The following is a 12,321-nucleotide window of genomic DNA, read 5'->3' as shown; positions in this document are numbered from 1 at the left end:
TCTGGAGCTGGTGGCCTTGGGCATGTCTGGGTTTACACATGTGGTCAGGCTTTACATGGTGGTTCCTGGTGGCCCACATGTGGATCGGGGCTCTGAGAGCCATGCCTGCTGCTCACCGGCTATGGGACAAAGTTGCCTGACCCTCTCAGCCTCCCGTGGCCTCCCCTTCCTCAGCTGGCTGCCGGGGTTGGGGAGAGCCTGTCCTGCAAGGTGAAGGGCAGCTGGGGGGTGGTGAGCTTTATTGTTAGGATTTATTGTTGCTGTCTCCACCTGCACGGGGCGTAGGGTATGTGTCCGGCAGGGTTGGCGTTGTCTGTGTGCCCGGTGTGCGAGCTGCACGCTTCAGCCTCTCCCAGGGCGCCCTGTGTGTGGAAGGGGTGCCCTTGCCCCAGCCTCTTGGCCGGCACAGGTTGGGCGGCCCTCGAGGCCTGAGAGAGCCTGGTTGAGGTCCCCGTGGACAGTCTCCTCAGTCTGTGGCCCAGTGGAGCCCAGAGGTCCGGGCTGTAGTGCCGGGCCCCTCCGGGCTCCGGGGCCCCCCCCGCCCGTGGCTGATGTGGAGCCGTGGGTGGCAGCTGGACCAGGACCTGCTCGGGGTTCCCCGCCGTGTCCACCACACTCAGGTGCAGGAGGCCCAGGAAGGCCTCAGGTGCAATGCTGGTCATGTGAAGCCTGTTCGCCCTGGACCAAGAGGCGGGCATGAGGGTGGGTGCCAAGGGAGGGGGCCACAGCCATCCCGACCCACCCAGGCCTGCTGGGGTCCACCACAGCCTTCCAGCCCCCCCACCCCACCCACCTGGACCCTATCTGCCTGACCACCCCGGGGCACCTGAGGAAGAGGGCACGCAGGCGGGGCGTGCTGAGGAAGGCCTCGGAGCCCACGTGCCCAATGCGGTTGCCCTGCAGGTGCAGCTCCTCCAGCGCCTCGGGCAGGTCAGGGGGCACGAAGGACAGCTCGTTGTGACTGAGGTCCAACACCTGGGCAGAAGGGTGGAGACGGCGCCGTGGTGGCCCCGGGCCTGGAGCCATCCACTCAGCCAGGCCCCAGCCTCTCCTCCTGGGCACACACCAGCCTGGGCCTTCTGCCCCTCCCCGAGGCCCCTTCATAGCTTCCAAATGCCTCCTCTGGCCAGGGCTACACTGGCTTCCCTCTGGGGCAGCCCATGATCTAGACGCCGAGATGCCAGCCAGACAGATGGATTCGGTCCGTCATTCACAAAGGTGGCACTTCCCTCATCTTGTGCCCTCCTGACCCTGATTACTTAGGATGGCTTCCGACTGCTCTCTCCCTCACTAGCATGTCCCGGCCGGGCCAGGAGCTGTGCCATTTTGTGCCCAGTGGCATCAGCAGCTCCTAGAACAGCACCTGGCACCCACAGATGCTCTCAACTCTGGCACCTGGGGTGTTCAGAAGGAGCTAGCGTTGCTATGTTTGCTGGGGGAGGTGGATGGGGTGGTCGCAGAGGACCTGGTGGCAGAGACAGCACGGCCAAAGGCCCGGAGGCTGCCCCTGTCTTACCCACCCCCGGCCCGTCTGCCAGGCTCTCTGTGGCCTCCCAAGGCCTTGCTCGGAGAGGCCGAGGGGCCATGGGGACAGTGCGGCTAACCAGCCCGCCCCTGACCTGGAGGGCCCGTAGCTCGTGCCAGGTGCCAGGCCCGATGTCTCCGATCCGGAGGTGATTGTGCGCCAGGCTGAGCTCCCGCAGCTCGTTCAGGCCGGCCAGCAGCTCGGGCTCCAGGGCCCGCAGCTGGTTGCGCTGGAGCCGCAGGGTGTGCAGGCCGCCGGGCAGGCCGCCGGGCACCCGGGTCAGCCGGTTGCCGGCCAGGTCGAGGCTGCGCAGGGCGCGCAGTGGGCGGAAGGCCCGGCGGTGCACGTGGGCGCTGACCAGGCGGTTGTAGGCCAGGTTGAGCTCGGCCAGGCCCGGCATGCCGGCCAGGTCGCGGGCCCCCAGCGCGGTCACGTGGTTGTGAGGCAGCACCAGGGCCCGCAGGCGGCGGGGCAGCGCCAGGGGCACGTGCTCCAGCCTGTTGCCATAGAGGTGCAGCGTGTGCAGGCCCCGCAGCGGCCGCAGCGCCCCAGGGGGCAGCCCCATCGCTCCCAGCTGGTTGTGCTGCAGCAGCAGGTAGCGCAGGCCCCGTGCCCCCCGCAGCCGGGCCGCCTCCACCCACCGGATGCAGTTGCGGCCCAGGTGCAGCACGGCCAGGGAGCGGGGCAGAGCGGCAGGCACCGAGGCCAGCTGGTTGTGGGACAGGTCCAGGTACTCGAGGTGGTGCAGCTTGCTGGTGGGAGAGAGGGCCGGCGTCGGGCTGGGTGCCACGAGTGAGGGGCGGGGGGTTGAGGAGCGGTCCTGAGATAGAAACTGGAGACCCCAGCTTGGGGCTGGGTGAGTTGAGAGATCTGGACAGGAGGCCCGCTTGCTGAGGTCAGGGAAGACGCCAGCCTGAGGGTAGATGTGGAGTGCAGGACAGAGTTCTGGGTCCAAGATGGGCATCCGGCGGTGATGATGTTTGGATGGTAGAACTGAGCACAGAGCAGCACAGAGCAGCCCAGAGCAGGGACAGCCTCTAGCTGCTTGGCTGAGCCCAGTGCACTGGCAAGAGCTCACCCAATGAGGCCCCAGTTTGGGAGTCATGCACCAGAGGGGGATAGAGGTTTGGGGTGCCCAGGCTCTGAATCTTCAACCCCTCCTGCCAGCACGAGGCCGCACCCCTTTCCTACCCTGTCCTGGGCCCCACCTGAAAGTGGTGGCATCCAGGCCGCTGTCCGTCAGCTGGTTGTGCTGGAGGTAGAGTTCGCGGAGGTGGATCTGGCGGCTCAAGGCTCCTCGGGGCACCTTGGAGATGAAGTTGTTCTGGGAAGGGAGGAGAGAATGAAATGGCGGGGCATGGTCAGGGAGCAAGGGCAGCAGGGAGCTATGGAAGGCTCTTGAGTAAGGGAGTGACAAGGAGCTCACTTTAGCAAGGCTGTTCAGAGAGCCCCTGTGAATGACCCATGGACAAGACTCAAAGATATTCCTGACTGTGAGGAGGAGGAGGGCTCCCCCAGGAGAGAGGCAAGGGGGCCCTCCTGAGGAGGCGGGAATGTGGGGGCGGCGGGGGGAGGGGGGCACCTGCAGGTGGAGCCGCTCCAGCGAGGGCGGCAGACTTGGCGGCAAGTAGCTGAGCCGGTTGCTGGAGAGGCTGAGGGTGACCACAGCTTCAGAGCCATGGAAGGCGTCAGGGGGCAGGCCGGCGTTGCTCAGCTGGTTGTTGTGGAGGTACACGGACCTGAGGGGAGCCAGGCTCCGGCCACCAGCCTGCCCCGGGCCTTCCCACCGACCCCCATTCCTACCCCGCTCCCCAGAGCTGCCTTAGGGTGTGCTCGTGCGTGTGTACACACAGCTGCTGCCTCAGTCTGGACTTCTCCCAACGGAGCTTCCTGGGTGTCCCACCTCAGACACCGCCCGGCTAGGGCTCTTCCCCCTCGGACCCCCACGGGCAGGTGCAGGATCCCCTCAGACTCCCAGGGACGGGGGTGACCTCAGGCACATCTGAGGTGTGAGAGGTCCGGGCTGGGCCAGGGGCTGCTACCTGAGCTCAGGCTTCTCCCCAAAGGTAAGCGGGAAGATCTCTGTCACTTGGTTGGCAGCCAGGTCCGCAACTCGGAGGGAGCGGGGCAGAAACTGGGGGGCCACGGAGAGCTGTGGGAGCACAGCCACACTGGTCCCAGCGCCCTGCCCTGTGGCGCCCTGCTGTCCCGTCTGCCCTGTGTGCCCAGCCGGGCCAGGCCTCCGGGGCCGGGGCAGGCGGGGACGCTTACCTTATTGTGGGCCACGTAAATGTGCTGCAGCTGTGTGAGCGACTCAAAGGCCTCATCGGGCAGCCCTGGGGGCGGGACAGGCAGTGAGAGGACCCCGGGCCTGGCCCAGAGCAGGGCAGAGAGGGAGTCCACGCCCCCAGCTGCCCCTGGGCTCCTGTCTGGGGACCAGCGGAGGCCCCTCCGGCGCCCTCCCACACACCTCCCCACCCGCCCTCCAAAGCCACAGCCCCCGCCATGCCCCGAGTTTCCATCCTGCTCAGCAAAGGACAGTTCTGGGAAGTACCGCAGAGCTGCCCACAGAGCCGGCAGGGGAGGGAAGGGGCGGCCTCCGGCCTCCCGCCTCCAGGGGTCCCCTCACCCCGCACCCTCAGAGGAGATGAGATTGTTGTGGAGGTTGAGGGTCCGCAGGCTGCTGAGACACGACAGCTCATTGTAGGGGAGCTCCTGGAGCTGGTTGTTCTGGGGGGGAGGGAGTCACACCCCTGAGCCTCAGCCGGTGGCCAGAGCCCCATTGCCTTAATCAAGGGAGACTTGCCACCCCTCACCCCTACACTTGATCCCCAGAGCCCCGTTACCTTGCATCTAGAACAACCCTGTAACCACCCAAATGCTGACCCACGGCACCCCGTCTGTTCCTGTAATCGCCCCCTGGCCCCAAACAACCCCGTAACCAAAAAAGACGCTGACATCTGATACTCCATCACACCCACAATTGACCCAAATGCTCCATCTCTCTGACCCCCAAAAACCCTGTAACTGCCAAGACATTGACCTCTAACACCTCCAAACCCTCAGCCCCTCCTACTTCCAATATCTGTACCCCCACCTCCTTTTGCCCCCAATGCACAGACCCCAACACTCTCATCAAGGCCAGCTTCCACCATTGCCAACACCTCACTCCCACCCACGGACCCCGTTCCCCATCAGCCTCAACCCCAGCACTCTGAACGCTCACCCCACCAACCCCGCCCCGGGCTCCACCTGCAGGGAGAGGTGCTGAGCTGCCCTGGTGATGTTGTCTGGGAAGACCTGCAGGTCCAGGCCATTGCAGTCCACTGTGTCCGCCCGGGGGCAGGAGCAGCGTGGGGGGCAGGCCCGGGGCGGGGGCTGCGAGCTCTCCCCCATGTGGGGGAAGGCAGCGTCCTCCATGCCGGGCGTGGGCGGGGGGCCGGAAAGCAGCAGGAGCAGCAGCAGTAGGCTCAGCCGCTTCAGAGGGACAGATGGGTCAGGGTGTCCCCATATCGGGCACCAGGTCACCATGGAAACAAGAGCATCCCCACATCGGGTGGGGGTGGTAGGGGGAGCAGGCAGACTCCCCTCCCACCCCTGCCCTCTTCTCCCCCCACCCCCCCACCCCCACCTTACCATAGCCAGCCCCAGCTCTGCCGTCTTGCTTGAAATGCCGACCAGGTCTCCCTAATGGAAACCAGGCAGTCACCTCCTGGAGCCTCTTCCGTGGCTGCCACTGCCCCCCATCTCTTGGCACGGGCCACCCTCCACCCAGCTTGTTCTCCCAGGGGCTGGAGGGGGGATGTGGAGAACTAGCTGGCCCACCCCCTTCCCCGCCCTGGGGAGGGTGGGCGGGCTGCCGGATGGGGTGGTGAGGACACGCCAGCCCGTCCCCTCGGTCCCACCCCCACCAACCACCCCAGCGCTGCTGCTTGCGTAACCTCGGCCAGCCTGGGCCGGGCCACAGGAGCATGGAATGCTTGGGGGAAAGCTAAGATTCGCCCTGTCTGGTATTTGGGCCAACCACAGAAATAGGGGTGGGGGCAGAGGAGTGGAGGATGCTTCAAGCCACAGGAGGGTCCCCAAGGAACTGGGGCTGGCAGCAAGGGGTCAGGGCAGGTCTGGGCTCAGCCCGCCAGCCCAGATGCCAGCCTGGGGGCTCTCAGCCAGGTCTGCCATCTGGGCCCCTCCCCCTCCTCCCCCAATGGCCACGGCCGCCACCCGAAAGGAAATTACACGTACTGAGGCACCAGCCCGGTGGTTAAGGATATGTGCTCAGCGCCAGCCTGCCTGGGCCTGAACCTGGGCTCTGCCACCTCTCTGGGCCTTGGTTTCCTACTCTGCAAAGTCGGGAGTGGGGGCGATGGTTGTCTCACCTCTCAGGAGCGGTATAAGGATCAAAGAAGATAATCCACATGGGGTGGGTGAGACAGTGCCTGGCACATTCCACGCCCTCTACCCCAGAGCAGCAGCATGGAGAGAAGAAGCCGACCTTCGCCCCAGGTCCTAGTTCCCAAGATGCACCACTTGCCAGCAAGGTGTCTTCAGGCAAATTGTTTTCCTGCCCAAACCTTTTCCATCACATAAGATAGAGATGACAGAATACACTTCCTTCCTCGAAGGGCTCTCACAAGGCAAGTACCAGGTAGTGGACAAAGCTCTAAGCACATCTGACCCTCATGAATGCCCAGTTCAGGAGTGGCTGAGCCCATGGGCTGTGGGAAGAGGGTAAAGGAGGTCGAGTGGGGGAGGTTTCCCAGAAGCAGAGCCTGAGACAAGGATTGAGTGCATTTGTCTTAGAGAAAGAAGCTGTAGGGGAGCAAGGAAATTACAGAGGAAAGGGAGGGAGCAGTCAACAATGAGTTATTGCTGGGATAATCAACTTCCCTGGAGCTTACCAGTATCAGCACTCAAAACCCTGTGTCCCAGGAAACCCTTAGTCCTGGGCCAATTGGGACAGTTTGTCACTCTTGTTATCAAGCAAGTGCCCAGCAGAGGCACGTGGGGTTGAGTCCTGCTGGGGAATCCTGGCAGGTTGCATAGGACACATGTCCTACCTGGGCAGAGGGTGGGGAGAGCTGGGATAGTGATTCTCCAACTCCCTCCATCGGGCACTGTTTGAGGGCTGCCCCCACAGGGTCTGAATTCACTGGCACTTTGGGGAGAACACGCACCAGCCCTAAACGGATCTAGGTGCCTGACGGTGAGGTCTGAGTGGAGCCTGGTGGGGTCCAGGCAGCACCTGTTACGGGAGGGTAGGGGTCAGTGAAGTACATCAGGGGGTGAGGGTGGGAAGAAGGGGCCAAGATGTGGGAGAATGGTGGAGAGAGAGGGCATGTGTATTGTTAATCCCCCTCCCACGGAGGAAAAAACTTGGGCAGTCATTTGCCCACATTTCCCAGGACTGTGTGGGGACACACAGGACAAGAGACACTCTGGGTCCCTCTGGGCTGGGGTAGGAGATGGGTCTTAGCTTCAGCCAGAAGAGAACAACAGTCCCCAGCCCAAGTTCTCCATGTAGGACCAGTGGCTGTTAGCTTGGACACTGGGTAGAAGCTCCCCGGTCTCCCTAGCAGAGTAATGGGACTAGCCCCACAGACTACTGAATTACTGCATTGATCCTAGCCCCAGCGAGAACCAAGCTGTTTCCCACAGGCCTCTTTCGGTTGCAAAGGATGGAGAACCCAAACCAAACTAGCTAGTGCAAATGAGGGGATTTATTGACTCCTGAACAGAAATGTTCAATGGGTGTATCTTTCAGGCATAGCTGGATCCAGGAGCTCAAATGACATCCTCAGGATGGATTTCCTCTCTGTCTCTTGGCTCTGCTAGCAGGCTTCCCTGTGTGGGGCCAAGATATCCCCAGCAGCAACAGGTGCACACCCCCAGCCCTAAGCTTAAATCTCATTGGCCCAGCTTTGGTCACATGTCCTTCTGGAACCAGACCCTGTGGCCAGAAGGATGGAATGTGCTGATTGGTTAAGAACCTAACCACGGGTTTTATAGATGACCCACTGGCCTTATCTCTCTACAATAAACACTTTTGTCTCTACCTTGCACTTGCCCAGCCCAGCCCAGCCCAGCCCTACCCTGCCCTGCCCTACCCTGCTCTGCCCTTCCTAGCCCTGCCTGGCTAAGTCCAGCCTTCCCCTACCCAGCAAAGAGTACTGCAGGAACTGCAGTGGCGGAGTGTAGTGGCCCATACCAGCATAGAGCCTAGTATAATCACCACTTATGACACCTTCAGGGAGTGCATGTAGGATTGTGTCTGTATGTGTGGGAAGGTTTGCACGGGGAGCGACTGTTGGTGCCTCTTGGCTCTGACCTCAGAGTAGAGAGGACTGCAGGGTCATGGGAACAAGGGACAGCTGCAGTAACCCTGGGCAGCTAGTGCAGCAATCTGGTCTCATTTTGGGCGCTGGGGGGTACTGGGAGGAGGTGGGGGTTGATGTGAAAGAAAGCAAGATAATGATAGGGAATGTAGTCTCCCAATTAGAGAAGGAAAGGAAGGGTCTTAAATCAGTACCAATTAATGATCCCAAGGTACACCTTGGGCCCACCCCTCCTCATCCTCTAATGGCATTCAACCTCAAGACACAGGCGAAGGCCAAACTCAATCAGGCTTCATCTGGCTAATTAGCCTTCCAGGATCTGGGCCAAATCCGTAAAATTACTGATAGTTAACATATGGCTGCCTAAGATGAAGAACCACATTTCCCAGACTCCCTTGCAGCTAGGTACAGCCCTACAACTGTGTAAGCAGACATGGTATGTACAACTTTGAGGGAATGGGAGTGCCTTTCTCCTCTTTGTTATTGGAAGGTCAGTGTGATGGCTGGGACTCCATCAGCCATCTTGGGCCATGACATTAGCCTGAGAATAGTGGCCTTGAGTGGTGGAGCAACAAGATAGAAGCAACCAGGGGGCACCTGGGTGGCTCAGTGGGTTAAAGCCTCTGCCTTCAGCTCAAGTCATGATCCCAGGGTCCTGGGATCCAGCCCCCCATCAGGCTCTCTGCTCGGCAGGGAGCCTGCTTCCTCCTTTCTCTCTGCCTACTTGTGATTTCTGTCTGTCAGGTAAATAAATAAAATCTTTAAAAACAAAACAAAAAAAAGGGATAGAAGCAACCTGCATCACATGTCTGGTGGAAGGCCATCCCTACAATGACTAGGATTTTGATCACCTCCTATCTACCCTGCTGGTGAAGGAGAGATCTCCTGCTCTAAATGACATAAGGTAGTCAAGTGTCTGACACCCAAGCTTGTATAGAAAAAAATCAGCATTGGCTTATTAGTCGTATACACTCATGGCCCAGAGGAGGGGAAGGACATTGTACAATACGCAGAGCCACATGTTGGGCATGTTAGGATAATTTCTCAGCCTGGCAGAGAGATGAGCCCATTAGGCTGAGGACCAGATGGGGTGCAGCTGGTCGGGCTGATAGCGCGGTTAGCTAGGCAGGGAGCCTCTCCCTCCGGGCGGGGGGCATGTCTCACAAAAGCGGGGAAACTCATGGTTAAGCCCCTTTGGGGCTCTATGAGGCTCAAAGATTTTTTTTAAAAGATTTTATTTATTTATTTGAGAGAGAGAGCACTATCAAGGGGAGGGGTAGAGGGAGAGGGAGAAACAGACTTCCTGCTGAGCAGGGAGCCCAATTCTGGGTTCAATTCCAGGACCCTGAGATCATGACCTGAGCTGAAGGCAGACACTTAACCCATTGAGCCACCCAGGCATCCCACTAAGATTTTTTTTTTAGATTTATTTAATTATTATTTGAGAGAGAGAGAGGTGGCAGAGGGGTATAGGAAGAGGGAGAGAGAGAATCCCAAGCAGACTCTGTGCTGAGCACGGAGCCTGACACGGGGCTTGATCTCACTACCCCAAGATCATGACCTGAGCCAAAACCAAGGGACCCTTAACAGACTGTACCACCCAGGTGCCCTAGATGTCTTTCTTGTGCAAGCCACCATTTCTATTTCTTTCTCCTTTGAAAAAAACAACATACTCTAGTCTTAACAACTGCAGAAGCTATCCACAGAGTGAGAGCTGAAGCCACAACATAGATGGCATTAGCCAAGGAGAAAGTATAAAATGAGGAAGGTTCATGCCTGAGGGGTGGGCAGAAGAGAGCCTGCGGGGGTCATGAAGAAGGAGGGTCAGAAAGAGAGGAGGAACCTGAAAGGAACCAGATGGTAAAACTGAAATTGTGCCTGCCCTGGTCTTGTGATGGTTAATTGTATAGGTCAAGTGGAAGGTTATATTATAAAATGATATAGGGCCATTGGGTGCCCAGATTAAACATGATTTCTGGGTGCATCTGTGAAGGTGTTTCCAGAAGATATTAGCATTTAGTTGTCCTCCCCAGAGCATCTGGGGCATCATTGCCCAAGATGGGCATCATTTAATCCATGAAGGGCCTGAACAGAACAAAAAGCAGAAAAGGTGTGGCTGGGGCTCAGGGGGCCAAGAGCAGGACCAAGACCCTGGCTCCTGGGGCCCCAAACAGACCAGGTTCAGCCACTTGCCACTGACAAAATCCAAAAGTAAGGAAGGGATTCTATTTTAGGGAGGCCGATGTCAGGAAAGACCTCAGACCAGTGTCTCAAAGACAGTCTCCCAAGTGCAGAAAATACTTCCAGGTTTATAGAAGGAAAATGTGGGGCAAAGGTGGGTGGGTACACGCAGGTGGACAGTGAAGGTCAAATCGATCATTGTCTTGGAGGCAAGCATGGATGGGGTCTGGCTGGCTCAGGGCTGTCCTTATGTTTTGAGTGGGTAGTTTCAGTTTCCATCGCAGGAATTTTTGCCCTCAGTGTCTTCCACCTAAGCCAAGAGACAATCTGGGAAAAAGAACCCAACTTGGAAAGTTTGAGGTCCAAATGGAGGCAGCCAAAGTCCTCTTTCAAATGGAGGAATTGGCCCTTTTCTCTTCCAGTCTGACTTTGGAGTGGGACACTGATCTTCTCCTGCCCTTGGACTGGGATTTGGGATTTACACCGTCAGCAACCCCCGGTCCTCAGCCTTGGGTGCTCAGACTGGAATTATACCGTGAGGCTCCTGGGTCTCCAGCTTGCTGATGGCAGATTATGAGGCTTCTCAGCCTCCATAATCACATAAGCTAATTCCTCATTATAAATCTCTCTCTCTCTTTTAAAAAGATTTTATTTATTTATTTGACACAGAGAGAGAGAGAGTGCAACCAGGCGAGTGGCAGAGGAAGAGGGAGAAGCAGGCTCCCCGCTGAGCAGGACTCTAAGATCGTGACCAGGTGGCCCTAAATCTTTCTATAGATAGATAATAGATGAGATGTCGATATACGTATGGATAGATCAATCAATAGACATAGATCTATATATATAGATCAAAGATATTATATATATATAATGATATATATGTATATATATATAAGGAGATATATGTAAAAAATAAACATATGATAAGAGGTATATACAGATACAGATATATCTATCTTATTGGTTCTATTTCACATATGCATGTATAAAAGGATACACACACACATATATATAAAGGATAAAGGATATATATATATATATATATATATAAAAGATATATCATATATACATACAGGTACATACAACATTGATTCTGTTTCACATGTGTATTAGACAGGCAGGCGAGATCACTCTCTGTACCTAACAGCCCCGAAGTTCAGTGACTAACACCAGAGTTGGTCATTGGCACAATATGATCCCAACAGAGCAGCAGGGGCTCTGAGCCCCACAACCATTCAGAGAGCCAGCCCAACAGAAGCTGCCCCATCTTGAACCACAGCCCCCCCCGCCCCCGGCCACCATTGCCGGGCGCCATGGAAAACAGAGACAGGACTTCCAAGTCAGCTTTTCAGGGTTTTCCACCCAGAGGTACCACCGAAACTGCTTCCTGGGCCAGGATCAGTCACGTAGTCCTGCCTGACTTCGAAGGACAGAGAAAGTGAGGGCAAGGGTGGGGGGATGGGAAGGAGTCAGTGGAATATTTGGAGTATTACTCTCTGTGCAGCACTCAAGGACCAGAAGTCTATTCTGAAAAATCACTTTTTAAAAAGATTTTGGCACCTGGGTGGCTCAGTGGGTTAAGCCTCTGCATTCAGCTCAGGTCATGATCTCAGGGTCCTGGGATCGAGCCTCACATCTGGCTCTCTGCTCAGCAGGGAGCCTACTTCCCCCTGTCTCTCTGCCTGCCTCTCTCTCTGTTTCTGATCTCTCTCTGTGTCAAATAAATAAGTAAAATTTAAAAAAAATTAAAAAAATATTTTATTTATTTGAGGGAGAGAGTATGAGCAGGCAGGAGGAGGGGCAGAGGGAAAGAGAAGCGGGCTCCCTGCTGAGCAGGGGCTCAATCCCAGGACCCCAAGATCATGACACGAGCCAAAAGCAGATGCTTAGCCAACTGAGCCACCGAGGCGCCCTTATTCTGGAAAAACTCTTACACAGAGGGTAACGGATACGTGCAAGGACATTCCCTGTGGGGCTCTTTTATTACAGTGAAAATTCTCTCTTGCCCTGGATCCCACACAGCTTGTGATTTTAATTCTCGTCACTTCCTCAGAGAACCTCTTACCAGAACCCCCCGATCGGAAGCAACATTATTTTTTTAAAGATTTTATTTATTTATTTGACAGAGATCACAAGTAGGCAGAGAAGCAGGCAGAGAGAGAGGAGGAAGCAGGCTCCCCGCCGAGCAGAGAGCCTGATGCGGGGCTCGATCCCAGGACACTGGGATCATGACCTGAGCCGAAGGCAGAGGCTTTAACCCACTGAGCCACCCAGGTGCCCTCG

At 57.2% G+C, this 12,321-nt stretch overlaps 1 protein-coding gene across 1 annotated transcript in view; it reads right to left on the bottom strand.

Moving 5' to 3' along the window:
* Window positions 1-251: 251 nt before the first annotated feature.
* Window positions 252-12,321, bottom strand: part of LOC111162413 (podocan like 1) — a 16,894-nt gene continuing 4,824 nt past the window's right edge. Inside the window, exons 2-11 of the mRNA XM_022526821.1 lie at window positions 5,162-5,212; window positions 4,778-5,002; window positions 4,162-4,255; window positions 3,797-3,861; window positions 3,568-3,677; window positions 3,108-3,264; window positions 2,734-2,849; window positions 1,620-2,277; window positions 827-975; window positions 252-678 (exon numbers count right to left, since the gene is read on the bottom strand). Coding sequence (XP_022382529.1) covers window positions 252-678; window positions 827-975; window positions 1,620-2,277; window positions 2,734-2,849; window positions 3,108-3,264; window positions 3,568-3,677; window positions 3,797-3,861; window positions 4,162-4,255; window positions 4,778-5,002; window positions 5,162-5,212 — 2,052 coding nt within the window. The remainder of the gene's footprint in view (window positions 679-826; window positions 976-1,619; window positions 2,278-2,733; window positions 2,850-3,107; window positions 3,265-3,567; window positions 3,678-3,796; window positions 3,862-4,161; window positions 4,256-4,777; window positions 5,003-5,161; window positions 5,213-12,321) is intronic.

Source organism: Enhydra lutris, unplaced genomic scaffold, assembly GCF_002288905.1.
Source record: "Enhydra lutris kenyoni isolate GAN:26980312 unplaced genomic scaffold, ASM228890v2 scaffoldscaffold92, whole genome shotgun sequence".
Classification (NCBI taxonomy): Eukaryota; Metazoa; Chordata; class Mammalia; order Carnivora; family Mustelidae; genus Enhydra; species Enhydra lutris.
Note: the sequence above shows the minus strand (reverse complement) of the source record. Positions and strands in the feature narration are given on the sequence as shown.